The sequence below is a fragment of the Nomascus leucogenys genome, chromosome 4 (assembly GCF_006542625.1).
Source record: "Nomascus leucogenys isolate Asia chromosome 4, Asia_NLE_v1, whole genome shotgun sequence".
NCBI classification, from domain to species: Eukaryota; Metazoa; Chordata; class Mammalia; order Primates; family Hylobatidae; genus Nomascus; species Nomascus leucogenys.
The window spans coordinates 4,872,501-4,891,542 of NC_044384.1; the positions used below are offsets into that span (position 1 = coordinate 4,872,501).

The window sequence follows — 19,042 nt, forward strand, 5'->3', positions numbered from 1 at the left end:
CCTCCTGCACAGGACATTAAAGGCTGCTGTTTTCCAGAGAAATCTTCTGAACACATTCTTTGCGTCCCAGCCTGGTGACCTTGTTTTCAAGTGTCAGGTTCAGCCTCCCCGCCTTTGGAGGACTTTTCCAGTGCGCTCCGGCCGCCAAGGAGCAACTACTTCCCCTCAGCGCACGCCCCCTCCTGAGGTAGCCAGAAGCACCCGCCGTCCCGCGGCCCCCGGCCTCCCCCGGCCATCCGGGCTTCCCGCAGCGCAGAGAAGCACCGCGAACTTTCTCTGCTCCACGCGCCGGCCCAGGTTGGGGGTGTGGGGGAGGACGGCGACCGCAGCCTCCAGACGACTGTGGCCAGCAGACTGGGCCCCTCCCCAGCTTGGGGCGGCCCGCGGCCCACGTCCCGCACCTCGGCGCGCGAAGCCCCCTCCTCCTGCTCCTCCCGGCGCCCACTCCCCGCGGCGCGGGCCGCGCGCCCGTTACCTGCCGAGCGCCGGGGGGCCTGCTGCTTCCTCCTCGGCATGCTGCTCGGCCGCCGCAGCCGTCGCCTCAGCCGCCGCCGGAGTTCGCGGGGCGCGGGGACGGGGGGCCCCGGGCGCGGGCGCAACTCCGCGGCGCGCCCAACTTTGGCCTCGTCCCCGCGGGCTCCGGGCTCCGGGCGCGCCGCGGACCGCGGGGAGCCGCTCGCATGGACCGCCGCGCCCGGGGCCGCTCAAGAGGCGGCGGCGGCGGCCGCGCGGGCCGCGTCCCGGCCGCCGGGCTGCGGGCGGAGCGCGCGGGGCCTGGGCGCCGAGCCCGGAGTCATCCCCGACGCGGGCCGCGGGCGCAGCGGCGGGCGCTCGGCGGGCCGGCCCGCGGCCCGCGCTCCATGCTGCCGCCTCCCCGCCGCCGCGCTGCTGCTGGGCGGGCGCTCCTCCCGGCGCGCCGCTCCGGGCGCTCCCCTGCGCCTTCTTCCGCGAGCCGAGAGTCGCCAAGCGCAACTTTCTCTCCCCCTCTCTCCTCGCTGTTTGGGGGTCGCGGCGAGTGTTTTTAGTGCGCGGGTCGCAGCTTTCTCATTGTGCGCCAGCGAGGCCGATGCAGGCTGTCCTTTTCCTCCCCGCACTTAGTCTAAGAGGAAGAAAGCAAACAAGACAGAGGAGTGAAGCCCCCGTACATACATGCGCCGGGGGGAGATGTCAGGCGCTGCTCCACCTTCCAAACAGTCACAGATCAAACAGTGTCACCCCGCCGGAGCGCCACTTGGTGCCCCGCGCTTCCACTCGGGGGGCTTGGCCGCCAGGATCGCCGCTTCTTCCAATGCGAAATCTAATGCAAACACATTTTGATCATGGATTTTTGGCCGGTCTTGATCTTCCAACAGAAAAATATTTGAAAAATACACAAAAAGCACCCCCCCTCCAAGAAAAAAAAAAGGCAACAACAACCCGGAGAGTGTGTGCAAAGGGGGTGAAGAGCAGACATTCACTGGGTGGGCGAGATGAGCGTGGACTGTCCCCCCCCCCTCAAACTCCTGGGAGAGAGGGAGATGCACTCTCGCTCTCTCCTCTTTTCAGTGAAATATAACACACATTCGGATCGCAGAGCTTTCAGACAGTCTCAACTGATAGACAGACACATCGAGCTGCTTTTCCTGCTTCAGTTTTTACTCCTCCTCCTCTCGCCAACGTCACCCTGACAATTACAAATAGGTCTCTCACAAACCATACCTGTCAATCTTTTTAATTGCTTTGTTTTCTTTTTTTCGGAGCTAAACAATACGACAAAAAAAAAAAGAAATCTTAATACAGCATAACATAAAAGATTGTACACTGGAGGAATTCATTCAGTGTTGTTATTGTAATCCACTGGCTGATACCGGGTAAAACTCATATGTTCTAAGTTAAGTAGACATTAGTTCCTGCAGATTTTTAAACCTGTTAGTTCCCCCCAGCACACACACATACACATACACACACTTGCACATTCATACACACGTAACCACGTGCATCCAAACTCCCCTTGGGTGAAGCATGTCCTACATTTGGGGGGAAAAAAAAATACCTGTGTCGCTTTTGCAATCTCAGGTTGGGGGGTTAGATTTGGCTGGGGAGGAGCCCAGAGTGGCTTTTATATTTTGGTAATTCGTGGGTAACTGAAAAGCAAGATATTTTTAAAATTAAATTTTACGATTTAAATAAAAATTTAAAGATGGACTTAGTTCATCACAGAAAAGTGTGGAAATATTTAATTTGGCCCCTCTATAAAAAGTGAATTGACATTTGGTCCATGCACGCCAGTAGGGAGAAAATGGACACGATGGAACGACAGATCTTTCTAGCTGGGTTCGAAAATGAGGTCCTCACACAGCAGTGCAACGTCTCCAATTCAGTTAAGTCCCTCGGCATCCCCACTTAGAACTTTAAAATGTGTCTGTGCTCTGGGAATTTGGCCTTCTGGTTTTCTCTATGTGTGTTCTCTCCCAATGGGAAACCTGTAACAGTCTTGCAGATCTACTTAAAACCTTCATGGAAAAACATGAAATCTAGGCCAAAATAAATAAAATGGCTTAGTTCGTGCAACTTGCATGGGACAGACCGTGGACAGACAGCACGGGCAAGGGGTTCCGGGGACAGGAAGCCACCAGCCTGGGAAGCGAGAGGCACTGGACTTTTCCCCGCCCCGCGGTCGGTACGGGTGCGCGGGCGGCGGCGGCGGCGGCGGCGGCAGGGGCTCCCTGCCCGGCCCGGGGCCCCCGGTCGTGCCCCGCCGCCCGGGCCGCGCTCGGGGTTGATTCGTACCACCTTGCAAGGAAGTGAACGCTTCGCACGGGAAGGGGAGGCGCCTGCGCCGGCCGCCGCGCCGCTCCGGGGACGCCCGGGGCTGCCGCCGGCTCGGGGCCGCGGACGACCGCGGGACGCGCGAGTCCCCCGTCCCCCCTTGCCCGCCGTTCCCCCCCCCCCCCGGCCACCCTTGCCCGAGAGGAGTCAAATCCGGCTTTTAGAGCTCGGGGAGGGTGGGGATATCCGGTGCCTCTCCCGCGCCAGGAGGAAGGGGGAGGGCGGAGAGGATCCTTGGCCAGTCTGCGCCGAGCAGATTCAAACCAAAACAAAAAGATTAAAGGAGCAGCGGCCGGGGCGGCAGCGGTCCCGAGGCCGGGACACCCGGGGTGGTGCGCCCGGGTTCGCGGGGGCTGCGCCGGCGCCGGGGAGGCGGGGGGAGCGGGAGCTGGAGCGGGCGACGCGGGGAAGGGGGGAGCCAGGGGGAGGGCGCCGGCCGGAGGAGGGGCGGACCCGCCCGCCCTAGCCGAGCAGAACACAGCCGAGCCGAGCAGCCCGGGCGGGGCCCGACCCCGGCCAGCGTCGGCGCAGAGAGCAGGCGGAGGCGCGGGCCATGCTGCGACTGGTGCCCGCCGGGGCCCGGGCCATCGTGGACATGTCGTACGCCCGCCACTTCCTGGACTTCCAGGGCTCCGCCATTCCCCAAGCCATGCAGAAGCTGGTGGTGACCCGGCTGAGCCCCAACTTCCGCGAGGCCGTCACCCTGAGCCGGGATTGCCCGGTGCCGCTCCCCGGGGACGGAGACCTCCTCGTCCGGAACCGGTGAGCCCGGCGCCCCCCAGCCCCACGCCCCCGTTCTCGCCCTGGGCTCGCGCCGCGCCGCTCCCGCAGTCCCCAGCCCGCCCGCGTGCCCACACTCCGGCGCGCGCTCGGGCGCACAGCCTGAGTTTGCGAGATCCCGGGAAGTTGAACCCGCCGCCATCTGGCGAAGGCGAATGTGATGTGACTGTTGCTGGTGTGAATATCCGATGCCACCGAACGTCCTCATAACTGAGGGTTATTTTAATTTGGGATTCCCCTCCCCTCCTCCAGCCCTCCCTCCTCCCCCTCCCGCTCCCGAAATAAAACCGCCGGGACCCAGAAGGGGAGGCTCCCCGCCGGCCCGCCCGCGCGCACCCACAGTTCCTGCGTTGACATAATCTTTAGGGTGGAGCGGGAGCAGCCTGGACGCAAACTGCGACGTTTGGGTAAACGTGCTTTGGAGGAAGGAGGCTGGGACCCGGCTGGCTTTCCCTGTTCCCTCCAGGTTGGCAGCCGCCTCGCAGTGGCGGAGCCTGTCGTTGGGTGTGTGGGTGTGCACCTCGCCGGTGTTGTCTGCGTGCTGTCAGTGCAGTGTGACTGTTGTCTGTCCCCTGAGTGTAACGACCGCCGCGTGGCGCGTGTCCCGGGCAGCTGGGCCAGGGTCGGGGTGGGGGCATGGCAGCCTTTGCCCGCACGTTTTGCAGACATTCAGGTGACACCGGGTTGTTGCGAGACCTTCTGGCTTTTCCATCCCCCGCGCTCCCCACCGTCGTGTGTTTCCGCCTCACTCATCTTTAGTAACTGGCGAGGCAACAGGGAGGAAACGGACCTCATTCTTTATCGGAGCCATGCCCATTTAGGTCTTTGCTCCGTGGGTCCCTGGCTGCCCGACTTGACTGGCAAATTGCTCCTCTATGCCCTCTGCAGAGGCCTGCAAAGTTCCATCGAAATGTTTACGGTGCTGCATGTTTCGAGTTGAATAATAATATCGAAGGGGAGGAGTAAGTTCTGACAGTAACTATGTTGTAAATTGTGTGCTAGAAAGTACCGTAAAGTCCCTTGCACGGACTGAAGGACACAATGTACCCTTCCTAAGTAGCTTGGTGCAGCATTTAATTTGTCCATTTTCGAGATTCCTGTTAGCCTTCCTAACAAGACTGTAGTATGGAAGAATGCTGATCATGATATAAAACTTTTGGAAACCTTTTGGGAAGAATGATTGAACCATGGGTGGGATTGTGTGGAGGCGGGGGTGGGGGGCTGGTCTGGAATGGCTTAAAGGGGAGTGTGTAGGGATCCTTGAAAATGTTTGCATTGGCTGTGGACACAGCAGAGGATTGATTCATTATGGGATGAAATGCCAGTGCTGTTGAGAGTAAGAGCGTGCACCCAGCCCAGCTAAAAAGAAGGGCTTGAGTGTGTGTTCACGTGGAGCACACAAAACGCATGAGTGATTTGCTAGAAGTTGAGATGACACCAGACTGAAAAGATTTCCAAACAAACTTTAACGAGCAAGGAGTTCCACACAGGGTTTTTCCCTTTTTCTCCTTCTGATAAAGTGTACTCTTGACTGCAAACACCAGTATAAACACACACACAAGTTTGTGAATAAAATTCCTTTTGGAAATGGTGTGATATGAAGAGGAGGCGACTGAGCGAGGAAGGGCAGGGGGAAGGTGGGGCGTTAGAGAACTATAAGCCACAGCCTGGTGGGACAACCCGCCTTCGGTGGAGAGGGCTCCCGCCGGGCTGCGCTGGGTCTCCTGGGCCTCTCTGCCTGCGAGTGTTAATAAACTCTGTGGGGTTTTTTTCCTCCTGTGATTCCTCTCCCTTCAGGCTTACTGCTTCCCTGGGACCCCTCCCTTTTCCCTTCCCCAAAGGGCAAGTTTTCCCCTGGGGAGAGAGGCACTGCCAGGGTGCCTAGGCACTGCCTGCGCTGGGTCACCAGGGTTGGTCCCGGGGCGGGAGACAGGTGGATCCCTGAATTCTGTGGTCAGAGCGCGGGAGTGCAGACTCCCATGTTTGGAGCTCCCCAGTGTGCTCCACTTTAAAATCCATGCCTCTTTTTTCCCTGCACACACGCCAAGAATCCCTTTTAATATAAATAGTATCTCCATATGAGCAACCTGACCCCTAGTTTCTTCCTTGAGTCCTTAACGGAAAAGAATGGGGCCAGTTTTCTTTTGAGTTGGGAGGGGACAGAATCTTTGCCTCCCGCTTTCCCTACTCTGTTGGAAAATCTGCTCCTACCACCACGTTGTAGGAAGATCCTGTATTCTTGCAAACAGTGTCAGTGGATGTGACATTTTACCGAATTTCTTAAGAATAGAGGCTTAATAATTCACTGCAGGTTAGTTCATTTTAATACTAGACCAAATCTCGCCTAAGCAATGTTAATTGCTTTAAATTTTATGCAAGTGCTTCTCATTTTTATCATCATAAAATCCACTCTAGAATGAATTGAGTAAGCCTAAATTCTCTTGTTGGGAAGGATGTTTGGAGGTTTTAATTGTGCTCTGAATTTTTTCTTTCAGTGAGCCATTTACACATTTCATTGCATCTTAGCACAAAATACAAATTCTTCATTCACAGGGAGGGATGTGCTTGTAAGCTAGACATTGATGTAGAATAATAAAGTTTACTATTTAGAAAAGATATAAGAAGGGGCGTATAAAATCCCTATAGAATGTATAATTGATGGTCCTTTATCCAGTTCTTACCTTACTGTTTTATGTATCCGAAAACAACTTCCCATCTCCCCCTCTATGCTCAGTCCTTAGAAAAGAAAAAAGAGAGAGGCATCCCCAGGTTAAGTCAGTTTATGCACTATTTTCAGCTTTCTTCGTAAGAAGGTGACAGATTATTTCGTTTCCAAATATTTCTAACGATTTTCTGCTCAAGTGTAAGATAATGGAGCAAAGAGTTTGTAGGAATGGCTAAGGGACGGTGGGGGATGGGGAAGGCGTTTTTGATAAACGGTTTGTTGCTTACGGGAGGGGAACAGTATTTTCTGCTGACTCTCCAGGCCGAGATTTCCCCCCCACACACTTTTTTTCTTGTCTTTCTTTCTTTGTTTCTTTATTTCTTTTTCTTTCTTTCTTTTTTTTTTTTTTTTCTTAAGGCAGGCCTGGTTTGGACGACTTTGTTTTGTCTCCCAGTATTGAAGGCTTTTACTTTGGACTTGAATCCTCGCCTTTGGTTTTTGTTCAGAGGAAGGCGTTCCTCTTCCCTCCGCAGGATCGCTCTGTTTCTCAGTAAACATGACGAGGGGGTTTAGCACTTTTTAGTACATATACGCTGGTGACTCTAGAAGGATATAGATTTGGAGAATGCCTGCGCCGGTCCTATTCTTTTTTCCTGGGGTTCCTGGATTTTAGTCTTTTAAGTGGATCCTCCCGTCGGATTACTAGAATCCTGCGCTCATTGCATGCACACATTTTCAATTAAAGGGGGGGTGGGGGTACAAGGAGGGTCTCCAAATGCGCGCATCCTTCCCAGTGTGTCTTTCTTGTCTTTCTGTGGCTCCCTGGCCCTTCCGCCCCTGCTCCCCGTCCCGAGCCCCCATTCGCTTTGCGCCTGCTGCGCTTGAACTTGTTTCTGCTGGAGCGGAAGGTGCGAGCTGCGGACCTTCACGCAGAGGTAAGGACTCAGGCGGGTCCCGGGCTGTGGAGGGTCCCCACCAACCGCGGGCGCGAAACCGCGTCAAAGCGGGGATCCCGGTGGAGATGGGGGTCCGCGAACCGGGAGCAGGGAGACCAAGGAGAGAGCGCGGTGCGAGGAGCCAGCCGAGCCGCCGCGGGCTCTTGCCGTCAGCCAGCCTAAGCCTCCTTCACCAACCACGCAGACAGTTTAGAAGACGGCGGGGCGGGAGAGCGGGGGTGAGAAATGGGGGTGCCTGCGAGGCCAAGGTCACGGTCAAGCTGCCAGCGGGCCCTGTCTGTCGGCCACTGCGCGCCGCGTGCGCGGGGACTCGAAGAGAACTTGTCCACCCAGGCGGAGCTGCGCGGCCGGCGCTGGGACGAAGGGCGCGGACTGGGCGCCCCTGCCGGGGCCCCCGCCCTGCCCGGAGAGGCCGAGGTCACGGTCGCAGGCCTGAGGAACCTCAACTCCACCGCGGCGCCCGGCCTGCGCGGTCCCGGCCCGCCCGGGAGTTGGGGTCCGTGAACCCCCTCTCCGTGGTGGCGGTGGGGACGCCGTAGGACTGTACGGCTGGAGCTGAAGGCTGCAGCGGGCACTTCTGAAGGAGAGGGAGTTGGATGGACGGAGCCTGGACCGGCACGCGGGCCCCGCGCGTCTGCTGCCACCGCTCCAGCGCTTGCCCTTGCGAATAACCACGATGTTTGGTGTGGTTTTTCAAGCAAAGGCCCCTGGCAAACTCAAGCAGCCGCTGGCTGGCTGCAGCCGCCCCAGCTCCCAGCAGAGCCCCACTCCCCCTCCCAAACTTGGCCTCTGCTAACCGGGTCCAGCGCGTGTGCGCGCTCCTCAGGCTGCTCCGGTGTGCGTCCTGCTCCATCTCTCCACCTCTTCCCAGGAAGTGGCAAACCACAGCCTGGGGCGGGGAGAGGGGGGAGTTGCATTTTCCTCCTGCAGAGCCCCCCAGGGCGCGCCCATCCCGAGGTGGGGAGGGCTGCCGTCGCAGAGGGGCTGGCCGCCCGGGTGTCCCCCCAAGGCTGGGTCTCCCTGCAGTGAAGCGGCTACTGCCTTTGGGACTGCGGAGACACCAGGGGGACAAGCTGGGAGGGGTGAAGGGCGTGGGAAGGGTTAATCGTGGGCACAGGATTGCACAGAACACAACTGGCAGTGGGTCGGCTCCTGTCCCCCCACTTCCAGAGCAAACCCTGCCGTCACTTCCACCCCCACGGGCACCTTTCCTGGAGTTTGCTTTACAGCCTAAGGCAGAGGCACGGAGACGGGCTCCAGCTGGCTCTGCCCTGGGCAGCTGCTGTGAAGTCCAGAAGCAAGCTCCCAGGGAAGTGGGCCCTTTTTAAAACGCCAGGCCTTGAGAATTATGTAAATTTAAAGGAAAGATGGCAGGTTCTTTCCCTTCTCTAAAAATAGAATGTAGGAAAAAAAATAGAACGTAGGCATCTTGATATTAAATTCCAAATGAGAAACCAGCAAAACTCATCTTCCCCCTTCTCATGATTGTGTATCTTCTATGGGTATGGAACTGTGTGGGGTGTTATTGAGGCTGTGTGGTGTGCTGGCGTCTGAATGCAGCTTGACATTAACAGAAAGCAGTTGCTCCCCACGTTCTTATTTCTACAATATACAGAGACTTTTCTGTCCTGTAGATACATGGGGGATGATCATAAGTGAGCATTTATAAGCGCAGAGTATTATCTATATCACGGTGAAAGTGTATCACATACAGGGCAGTTTTGGTTTATTAAGTTAAATTAAAAGTGAATTCCTTTTAAATGATCTACTTAACAGCTTTCCTCTTGCCACCAGTTACTATTACCTTTTCATTCTATTACAGGTGGAAATGACATTTTTAGGGTCTTCCATTATGTGTCTAAGCCACCTCCTGACATTCTTAGTAGATGGCTTTTTTCCTCCTATGTATCAGGATATTTTTGTTATGAGGTATATTGAGATGAAAAAAGCTGGGAAAAACACTGGCCTCGCAATTAAATTGACTCCGGATACCAAGATGAAAATAATCATCTGGTATTAATCAAGTTATGTCTCTGCTTCTTGTTGAGGAAAAATATAGTGACGATTTGCTTTCCTTTTCATCTGAAAAGGACTGTGAAATGTTGAATGTTTCATAGAAATCGCTCTACCCAGTTTTTGTTCAATTAATCAAAATGCGTATTTTCACACTGGATGTAGTTACATCAGAAAGAAAATTTGCGACAGCCACTCTAACAGTGCTTCAAACAACCCCTGCAGGAACATGTAGCAACCAGTGACCTTGCACATTCCATCAATCTTTAATAATATCATTGTCATTACTATTATTATCTTAAGTGTTAAATTGTTGCCAGAATCAATACAAGTCTACTTCTTTGAATATATTTTATCCCAGTGTTGTTTTTAACATCTTTGTTAAGAGGCCAATTAATTTCCAACTCACGGCTCCAGTGAAGTTTATATATAATGAGGACTTCCTGACTCTTTTTCTTTTTCCTTCTTTTTTTTTTTTTGCTTATTTCTACTTTTGAAAGAAGACAGAAATAAATGGCATGTGAAACAAACAACTTGCCATTTAAAATGATATGAAATCATTTCTAAACTGATGAAAGGATAAAATATGCCAAAAACTGAGTACAAAGCACATTGAACTAATACTTGTTTAATTTCTTTTTTTATCTGAGTAGCAGGACTAATTTTCTCAAATTTGATCAGATTGTATAGCTTAGCAACCCCTCCAGGGTCGCCAGAACTAGAGGAATTTCTCTAAGCAGAATCTAAATGCCGAACAAAAAACCCATTGTAACATATTTGTTTGTTTGTTTTCTTTTAGATTTGTTGGTGTTAACGCATCTGACATCAACTATTCAGCAGGCCGCTATGACCCCTCAGTTAAGCCTCCCTTTGACATAGGTTTCGAAGGCATTGGAGAGGTGGTGGCCCTAGGCCTCTCTGCTAGTGCCAGATACACAGTTGGCCAAGCTGTGGCTTACATGGCACCTGGTTCTTTTGCTGAGTACACAGTTGTGCCTGCCAACATTGCAACTCCAGTGCCCTCAGTGAAACCCGAGTATCTTACCCTGCTGGTAAGTGGCACCACCGCATACATCAGCCTGAAAGAGCTCGGAGGACTGTCGGAAGGGAAAAAAGTTCTGGTGACAGCAGCAGCTGGGGGAACGGGCCAGTTTGCCGTGCAGCTTTCAAAGAAGGCAAAGTGCCATGTAATTGGAACCTGCTCTTCTGATGAAAAGTCTGCTTTTCTGAAATCTCTTGGCTGTGATCGTCCTATCAACTATAAAACTGAACCCGTAGGTACCGTCCTTAAGCAGGAGTACCCTGAAGGCGTCGATGTGGTCTATGAATCTGTTGGGGGAGCCATGTTTGACTTGGCTGTAGACGCCCTGGCTACGAAAGGGCGCTTGATAGTAATAGGGTTTATCTCTGGCTACCAAACTCCTACTGGCCTTTCGCCTGTGAAAGCAGGAACATTGCCAGCCAAACTGCTCAAGAAATCTGCCAGTGTACAGGGCTTCTTCCTGAACCATTACCTTTCTAAGTATCAAGCAGCCATGAGCCACTTGCTCGAGATGTGTGTGAGTGGAGACCTGGTTTGTGAGGTGGACCTTGGAGATCTGTCTCCAGAGGGCAGGTTTACTGGCCTGGAGTCCATATTCCATGCTGTCAATTATATGTACATGGGAAAAAACACTGGAAAAATTGTAGTTGAGTTACCTCACTCTGTCAACAGTAAGCTGTAAAAACAGAACAATGACATAAATCAAGGGAGAAAGAAAATGGGCACTTTATGTCTCAGAATTACTGAAATCAATTTACTTTTAGTTGGTAATGGATATAATATTTCTTAAAACAAAAGTAAGGTGTTAATGAATAGGTCTCTCCTTCTCCTCCTCCTCCTCCTCCTCCTCTTCCCTTGGGGGAAAAAAAAATGTGCTAATAAAACTTCCCTCCATGGCTAAGAGGGAAAACGCTTACATTCAATTCTTTAGTCATGGATGGTCTCGTTCCAGATTTTATTGTTCCAGGGAACTAAATTCATTCCTGATGCCAGATCTGATCGAGTCAGTATGTCTTCAGCTTGATCAGATTTTAAAATCAGTTTTGAAAGTGGTTCTCGACTTCTTCTTTGCTTTGGGAGAATTTGGTCTTATGCTAATAAGCAGTTCATGAGTGACAAGTGTAGCAAAACCCAGCCATATATTTTCAGAATCTATCCTCAGGAAATGGTCCTTTTTTTTCTATAAATCACTAACCAACTGTCTAAGTGGACATTTGGAGGAATTCCCTCCCAAATTTGATTTTGTTATTAGAAAAATGATTCCGTGAACACAGATGTGTTTTGAAGAAGTAGCACGTAATGGCTTTTATCTACCATCAGCCTGATAAGGCACATGTGAAATGGAAATGTTCTCTTTCCTCTGAAGCAGCAAATTAATGTTGAAAACTTACATAGACAGAAAGTAGGTTTTGGAAAAGGAAACCACAGAGATTAGGGGGACCTAAAATTAATATAGACGCAGGAAAGAAAAAAGTATGCGCTCCGTTCTCAGTGGGGGTTCGCCCCAAAACCCGGGCCCCAGGAGGGAAACGCTGTCTAGGCACACCGCAAGGCTCACGGTACGGTATGTCCCATCGCCCTGTGCACCGTAGGGACCGCGTCATCTCAAGGAAGAATACATTTGCTTCTCCTTAGAGGCTTTCAAACTAGAAGCTATGTGTTACCTCTGATTCTGGAAACAGAATAGCAGCCACTCATTCTGCATTCCCATTTTTCTCTCCACGTGTTCTGGGGGAACGAGAAGCTCCTTGGCACTATAGCCTGATGTCCCACATTCACCCACTGACCACACAGGAAAAGCAGCGAAACCTGCACCCTCTCTTCTGAATCACGCCTGTGGCTCATCGGCTTCCCTCTTAACCTTTAGTGCCCTGAAGACTGCTGCCGCTGTCACCGTTGTGCTGAAACCCCATGGGGCCCTTCTAATTGAAGGTGAAGCCCACCAGATTATTTTTCAAAGTCTTAGGTTTCGGTGTATCTAACCTGCTCAATAAATATGGACGCTATTAAAGATGCTCTAGGAAATTTGGGGACTGTATTTAATTTTTCTTTCCTTCCATCTGAGGAGCAAGGAAATCCTGCTGCCGAATAGCTGTTAGTATCTATTTTACAAGATTTACTCATTTTCAGGTACCTAATGTAGCTGCTAGCATGCATGCACAACAATACAATTTATATGGTAAATGGAACCAAATAATGGCTTCGCTGAATGTTATGGCTGCACTGAAGGGAAATGTCACGGTAAATAGCTGCCAAATTATGGATCATGCCGAAGTGTCACAACTGCACTAAAGACAAATAGCACCAGAGGCTATTGCCACTGTGACGCTTTTGAGTTATGAAGAAGGGTAGCGGCCTGATGCGAGGCTCTTTGTGTCCTCATTATAGCAAAGGGTTACTGGTGCAGGGGACTAGGAAAACCCGTCCAGTGTGGTGCTTAGTTATTCATCCGTCCGTTTCAGACCTAACGGCCACAGCCACACGCAAAGAGACTTTGCCTCGCTTTTACATTCACAAACAAACAAAGGAGGGGGGAGCAGGTTTTATGAATGTAACTGTGCACAGGAAATGACTGGTAATGGAAAAATGTTGTAATAAAATAATCTAATCAAAGAATATTATTAAATTTAACGTAGTCTGTGTCCAAAAGGCTTAGTTGCTTCTTATGCAGATAGATGTGTGAAATCTAAGCAATAATGTACTTTCTCCCTTTGTAAAGACTTGGGGAGTAAAGACATTACCAACTAAATTGCTTCTTCGAAACTGAAGTGAGTCCCGCTTTCTTTCATTTTAATGGGAGGGTAATAAAGATGAAAGACCAACATTTTAACTGATGGATCCCTTAAGCTACAGAATAGAAATTTATTATGTTTTGAGGGAATATACTAAATGCAGCTATGTAAAAATAAAATTCAAACACCCAGGATTAAAATAAAATACAATCTGAAAACCTCATGTTCTCTCTTTCCCCAAACTAAGAAAGTGCACTGCGTGCTGTTTTCAATTATTCTTAGAAAACATGAAAGATTCCGCCCATTCAGATGATGCCAAAAATATGCTTAAACTTTTTTTTATTCTTTTGAAAAATGATTTGTAAATTGAGGGTCATAGTTCAGCATCAGTTTCATCTTCTGGGATTATTGTTCAAGACCAGCCTCTAATGGGAGGTGAAATGGTAGGATGGTCTCAACACCTTTCTTCTGAACTGTAATACATATCACCAAAAGTACATCCATAACTCAGGGCAATTGTCAGTCTTTTTTTAGAGAAGGGGCCAGGGTGGAACAATCCCAGTGGGTACATTATTTCTCAGTGTGGACTTCTCTGCATGTCGGGCTTAAGGTCACCAGCCGGGCAGGGTGGAAGGAGCTTGCCTCTTTGAGAAACCAAGGAGTCCCTGTGATCTGTTACCATTTGGTTATGACTTCTAAAGAGCCAAATGCTATTCCTTCAAGCCTGTTTTGCAGGCAGAAAATACCAGCAGTGTCATTTAGGGGTTCCTTTGATGATGACTACTGCTGTTAACTGACTTCAGCATTAAAAAAAAAAAATTCAGGGAATAGTTTGCAAAGAAAGGAAGGAAGTTTTGCATGATGCATTCTATAACTTGTCATTATATGATTTCATCTGGATGAAGTTCCTCAGGAGTAGGATAGAGCCTCTATAAGTGGTCGTTAGTATTACATTCTGTGTTTATCTAATGAAAGTGCAGTGACAAGTAGCTGCTGCTTATTGAAATGAAAATCCTGCGTTATGTACTTGAGGAACATTCCAGCTAATGAGGATGTAATGTCCTCAGTACAACACAGACCTTCTTTTTGTGTTCACCACCACAAGATGCTGGAAACTTGACAAATGATATCATTTAAGACACATGCCTGCCTTAGGGACCTGGTTTTTGGCTTCCTGTTTCTGGCTTTTATTTGGGTAACATTTATAACGGCCACCTGACTTGTACCTGGGTAATGTTTTAACCCCTTCCCCAGAGTTCTCAATTAGCATGAATTTACTACAGTCAGAGTTTCCTTTAAATTGGGGTGGCGGTGCTAAGCACTGAAAATATTTTTCTTGATTACTTTACCATGTGGACATATGGGATAAATACTGTATTTCAGATTTATATAAAAGTAGATGAGTAATGCACAGCTTTCAGAACAAAAACAATGATAAAAAAGATCAAGCACTATCAACTTTGGACAGTAATTTCCTAGGTGTTAAACAAGTTTTCTGAATGCAATCTGGATGCAAAATGGCCTGATTTGATGAATTCATAATGTTTTTCTCTATACTTTCATTTTATTAAATATTTTATTACTTAGTTAAACACAAGAATTATCTATGTAAACTTCATGGGCTTTTTTGTTGAAAGTTAGATGTTCAGTAACTAATTTCCCAGTTATGGCCCAAAATTAAACGTTTGTGATCATATTTCAGAAGTCAAAATACAAAACTGGATTATCAATACGGTTGGTGTGGTCACTTTAAACTGGGTTATCAATACGGTTGGTGTGGTCACTTTAAACTGGATTATCATCAATACAGTTGGTATGGTCGCTTTTAACTGGATTACCAATATGGTGGGTGTGGTCGCTTTAAAGTTTGTTTTCATTTTTTTTCTATTTTTAATTTTTATGGGTATATGGAAGGTGTATATATTTATGGGGTACATGAGATGTCTTGAAACAGGCATGCAATGTGAAATCAATAAGCACATCATGAAGAATAGGGTATCTACCTCCTCAAGCATTTATCCATTGAGTTGCAAACAATCCAGCTACACTCAGTTATTTAAAAATGTACAGTTATTATTGGTTATAGTCACACTGTTTGCTATCAAATAGTAGGTCTTGCTCTATTTTTTTTTCATTTTAAACTTTGAATTTTATTTTTCCTAGGCTTATAGCATCGTGCTATCCCCCTTGTAAAAGGAGGAATGCTTGGCATGAGAACCTTATTGCTGTTACCATGAACAAACTATGGAACGTTGGCAAAAGAAAAAGTTATACAAAACACACAAATAACATTTTAATAATATGTATCAGATCAAGTGATTCTTGGTAGTAGTTGATATTCACAGGAAGTCAAAAAAGGACATATTTCAATTATGTCTGCTTGAATCCTGTTTAATTCTTTCCCTGAGTAGCTAGTGTGACACAGCAGCAAGACTAAAGGGGCCTTGTGGTCCACACTGTCCTCGAGTCTATTCTTGCCCATTATAGACCTGCCCATCAGTGCTCGCTGACTGCATCCCAGGAGGCTTGACTGTCCTCAGGAAGCATGTTGGGGTGCTCTTAAGGGTAAGTATCACGGTGAGCACAGTTTGGGGAAAACCAATACATCTTCATGTATGCTGAGAAGCAGTGGGCCAGAGTACAGACTTTTTTTTTTTTTTGAGCCAAGATCTCAGCTCTGTCACCCAGGCTGGAGTGCAGTGGTGCGATCATGGTTTATTGCAACCTCAACCTCCCTGGTTCAAGCCATCCTCCCACCTCGGTCTCCTGAGTAGCTGGGACTACAGGTGCGCATCACCATGCCCGGCTAATTTTTTTGTATTTTTTTTTACTAGAGATGAGATTCTACTATGTTGCCCAGGCTGGTCTCGAACTCCTGGGTTCAAGCAGTCCTCCCACCTCGGCCTCCCAAAGTGCTGGGATTACAGGCATGAGCCACCATACTGGCCTAAGTACAGAAATTTGAACACGTGCCTCCACCCCAAGCTAAAATTTCCCTTGAGGAGCACTATCTGATGGTGTCTTTGAAACGGTATGAAATTAAAATAATTAAAACATCCTGCACACAGGTGGTAGCATCTAACATGAAAGATGGATTTATGCTTAGAGCTCAGAAAAATCCTCATAAAATTATTGTGTCTTATCCTCGGCACCTAAAGAACTGAACAGGGTCTTAGAATGATCAAATGGATGGTTTCCTTGGTTGGTGGGAGATACTGAAACGTGGGTAAGGAATGGTGTCCTTAGAAGAGGGGTTGCCCTAGATGCCGAAACCCTGGAGGTCCATGGTTGCCAGCAGAAACTTAGAGCTGGAAGGAGCCTGCACCCGTCTCTGGCCCTTGTGAATGAGAAGACTCAATTTGTGTTTTTGTTTTTTTGAGAAAGGGTCTCGCTCTGTCGCCCAGACTGAAGTACAGTAGCATGATCTCAGTTCACTGCAGCCTCGACCTCCTGGACCCAAGCGATCCTCCCACCTCAGCCTCCTGAGTAGTTAAGACTACAGGTATGCATTACCATGCCTGGCTAATTTTTTTTTAATTTTTTGTAGAGACAAGGTCTCCCTTGTTGCCCAGGCTGGTCTCAAACTCTTGGGCTCAAGTGACTTTCCTGCCTCGGCCATCCAAAGTGCTGGGATTACAGGCATAAGCCACTGCAACCTGCCCCAGTTGCTTTTAAACTGTTAAATTTGGGATTTAAAGAATAATCTAGTTCTACCCATTTTATGAACGAAGAAAAGAAACTGGGACCCAGAGAGAAAAGGTACCCTGTCCAAGGTCACGGAGCCCGTTGGACTCAGAAGTGAAGCTGGAACACTGGCCAATGCCCACCCATCTGCCAGGTGAACTTCTCTGCAGTCCCCTTTACCGTCTGCCTGGGTCCTTTGGGATACGGCTGACTAGGGGTTTGCAGAACAACAGTTGGCCTTTGTTATGAATCTTTTTGTGGAGGAGTTGATAAACCTAGTAGAAGTATCACGATTCTGACCATGAAAGTGTGTTCAACTCTAATCCAGCACAAGTAGGATTCCAGATCGTTTGATTATGTGTCGTCTAAATATCACAGAAAGTTAAAAACAAATCAGCCTCAATGGAATTAATGGCTTAATATCCATAATTTAGTTTTAATGCTACAAGGAAGGGCTCCTATCAATGTGTTCTTATAAATCAAATAAAGAAAATCAAATAGAATCGTGTAGAGCGTTCATTCTCTAGAAGGATTTCACCTACATGTTTTTGCCTATAGAAAGCTGATAATGTTTGACTATCATAATCTTTGCCTTCATAGCAGAATATCTAGAATTTGAGTTTGCCCTTCTGTCCAAAATCAAATTCTGAATCCTGTAGACTCAGCTCCTTGGGGGATGAATTCACTCATTGATGGCAGGAAGTATTTTAAGGTGAAGGGGATATGTGTGGGGAAGACATCGGTGGGTCCACGTTTCATGCTCACATGTGGCAAGAACCCTATATTCTGTATAAATGACAGATCATAATTAAGGGTCAGAAACAAGCCCTTCAAAACCACATGACATTGAACATCCATGTCTTTCCACATCGTTTCTGTCTTCCTTCCCTCGAACTCATGCATAACAAGCGTAAACTTTCAACTTTACATGAACAAATCCCTTCCCAATAGAAGCAGCTTCTTTTAACATTGAAAAACCACTTCACAGGAACGGCAACAATGTCAAAGGCAATCACATTTTGTAGAAAACCTCATTTCTCACCAGGGGACTGGTAGCGATAGTGTTCCCTCTATATGTTGTTGGAATTTACATTTGGAAATTGAATTGTCTCCTTGAGGGTTTTTACTCAAAGTAACTTGGAGAATTACTTGTGGAATGAGGGCCAGTCGAAGGAGCCCCGGCGTCAAGCCAACTGTAGAAAATGCTCATTCTCCAGCAGCAGGAAAATTAAAATGCCACCATTATCAGTATTGGAGAATATTTGTCCTTTCAACTTGTACATATATTTTTGTAACATTTTAGAACTTAATTGCGCATTTGATGTATTTGATTGTAATTTTGCTGTCTTCACTTCTCTACTATTGGGTAGAGATGAATGATTCCCACTAGAGAAGGAAAAATTAAAGCACAGAAAAATGACTTGCCCAAGATCACTTATCACTGGTTGCGCAGAGCCTGAGTCCTCGGATATTTCTCAGACCAAGGCTGTCCTTCACTAGAGAGGGGTGCTTCCTACCCACTAACATCCGTACGAGTCACCTGTTCAAATACTGGTCCCAATTCAGGAGATACAGGGGACCTGGGAGTCAGCATTTTCTAGGTGACCCCCCCCCGCCGCCCGCCCAACAACCCATGCTGCTGGTGGCGAGGTCCTGGATTATTACGCTGCCTTTCGAGGGATTCTCATCTTGCAAAATGCTGCTTCATCAGGCACTTCAGAGCAATCGGAAGGCTACCTGGGTGTGAATCGCAAAAACAAGGGCTTGATATAACTATGAAAATGGTTCCTTTTTAACATCACATTTTCAGCTTCATTAAAGGAACCCGCCTTCTGAAGCTCAGCTGTGGCACCTGATTGTATGTCTGATATTCAGAGGGCTCTGGTGGCAGTTGTTTTCATATAGTTCTAACCAGGGCAGGAAGTAAGTCCAGAAAGGTAATAGGAGTGGCCTACAGTGGGCCCTAGACCTCCAGCTTCACCACCTTTCAGATCAAGGCAGGGCTCAAAAGGACCTAAACTCCTTGGTGTTTCCCTTATGCTTTTCTAGTCAAATTCTTTGTCATATCAGTGTTCTCCCCCCTGGTCTGGGGTCACCAGTTAAACCTCACTCTTTTAGCTGGAGTGGTCAGTAAAACTCCTAGCAGGCCTTTGGGGGGGTCCGCTGTCACTCAGCTTATGTCGTCATTAGCAAGATACTAAACAATTACCCTGATGAAGGGGAGAAACATCCCATTTATATCACCCTTGAATCCGGTCACTTGGAACAAGTGATGCAGCAACACATGTAGCATTTATTTAAAGATTGTCCCATAGAAATTATAGTAATGTAAGAGGCGGTAGCCTTCATAAGGGAAACGTTA

At 48.6% G+C, this 19,042-nt stretch overlaps 2 protein-coding genes across 6 annotated transcripts in view; one reads left to right on the top strand and one right to left on the bottom strand.

Moving 5' to 3' along the window:
• TSHZ1 (teashirt zinc finger homeobox 1) overlaps positions 1 to 8,033 on the bottom strand; it is an 86,372-nt gene extending 78,339 nt beyond the window's left edge. Inside the window, exon 1 of one of the 3 annotated variants that reach the window (XM_030810258.1) lies at positions 8,007 to 8,033. Coding sequence is in view for 1 of the 3 variants with exons in the window: in XM_003264345.4 (XP_003264393.1) it covers positions 476 to 515 (40 nt within the window). In the remaining 2 variants the exon portion in view is untranslated. Of the gene's footprint in view, positions 1 to 475; positions 1,036 to 1,149; positions 1,637 to 8,006 lie in introns of those variants that run through there. The other 2 variants (XM_003264343.3, XM_003264345.4) reach the window with 2 other exon arrangements.
• On the top strand, positions 2,835 to 14,726 carry ZADH2 (zinc binding alcohol dehydrogenase domain containing 2). 3 transcript variants are annotated; one of them, XM_030810261.1, is made up of 3 exons: positions 3,505 to 3,570; positions 3,955 to 4,054; positions 10,022 to 14,726. In XM_030810261.1, the coding sequence occupies exon 3, from the start codon at positions 10,182 to 10,184 to the stop codon at positions 10,944 to 10,946; it is 765 nt and encodes a 254-aa protein (XP_030666121.1). In that variant the 5' UTR covers positions 3,505 to 3,570; positions 3,955 to 4,054; positions 10,022 to 10,181; the 3' UTR covers positions 10,947 to 14,726. The 3 variants fall into 3 exon arrangements, with proteins under 3 accessions (XP_030666120.1, XP_030666121.1, XP_012361868.1); XM_030810260.1 differs by lacking the exon at positions 3,955 to 4,054 and having other exon boundaries at positions 2,835 to 3,570; XM_012506414.2 differs by lacking the exons at positions 3,505 to 3,570; positions 3,955 to 4,054 and adding an exon at positions 4,061 to 7,188.
• Positions 14,727 to 19,042: the final 4,316 nt, after the last annotated feature.

Coding starts and splice junctions, on each gene's coding strand:
- ZADH2 (XM_030810260.1), top strand. CDS start 3,362: ATGCTGCGACTGGTGCCCGCCGGGGCCCGGGCCATCGTGGACATGTCG. Junction 3,571..10,021: donor GACCTCCTCGTCCGGAACCG/GTGAGCCCGGCG, acceptor GTTTTCTTTTAG/ATTTGTTGGTGTTAACGCAT.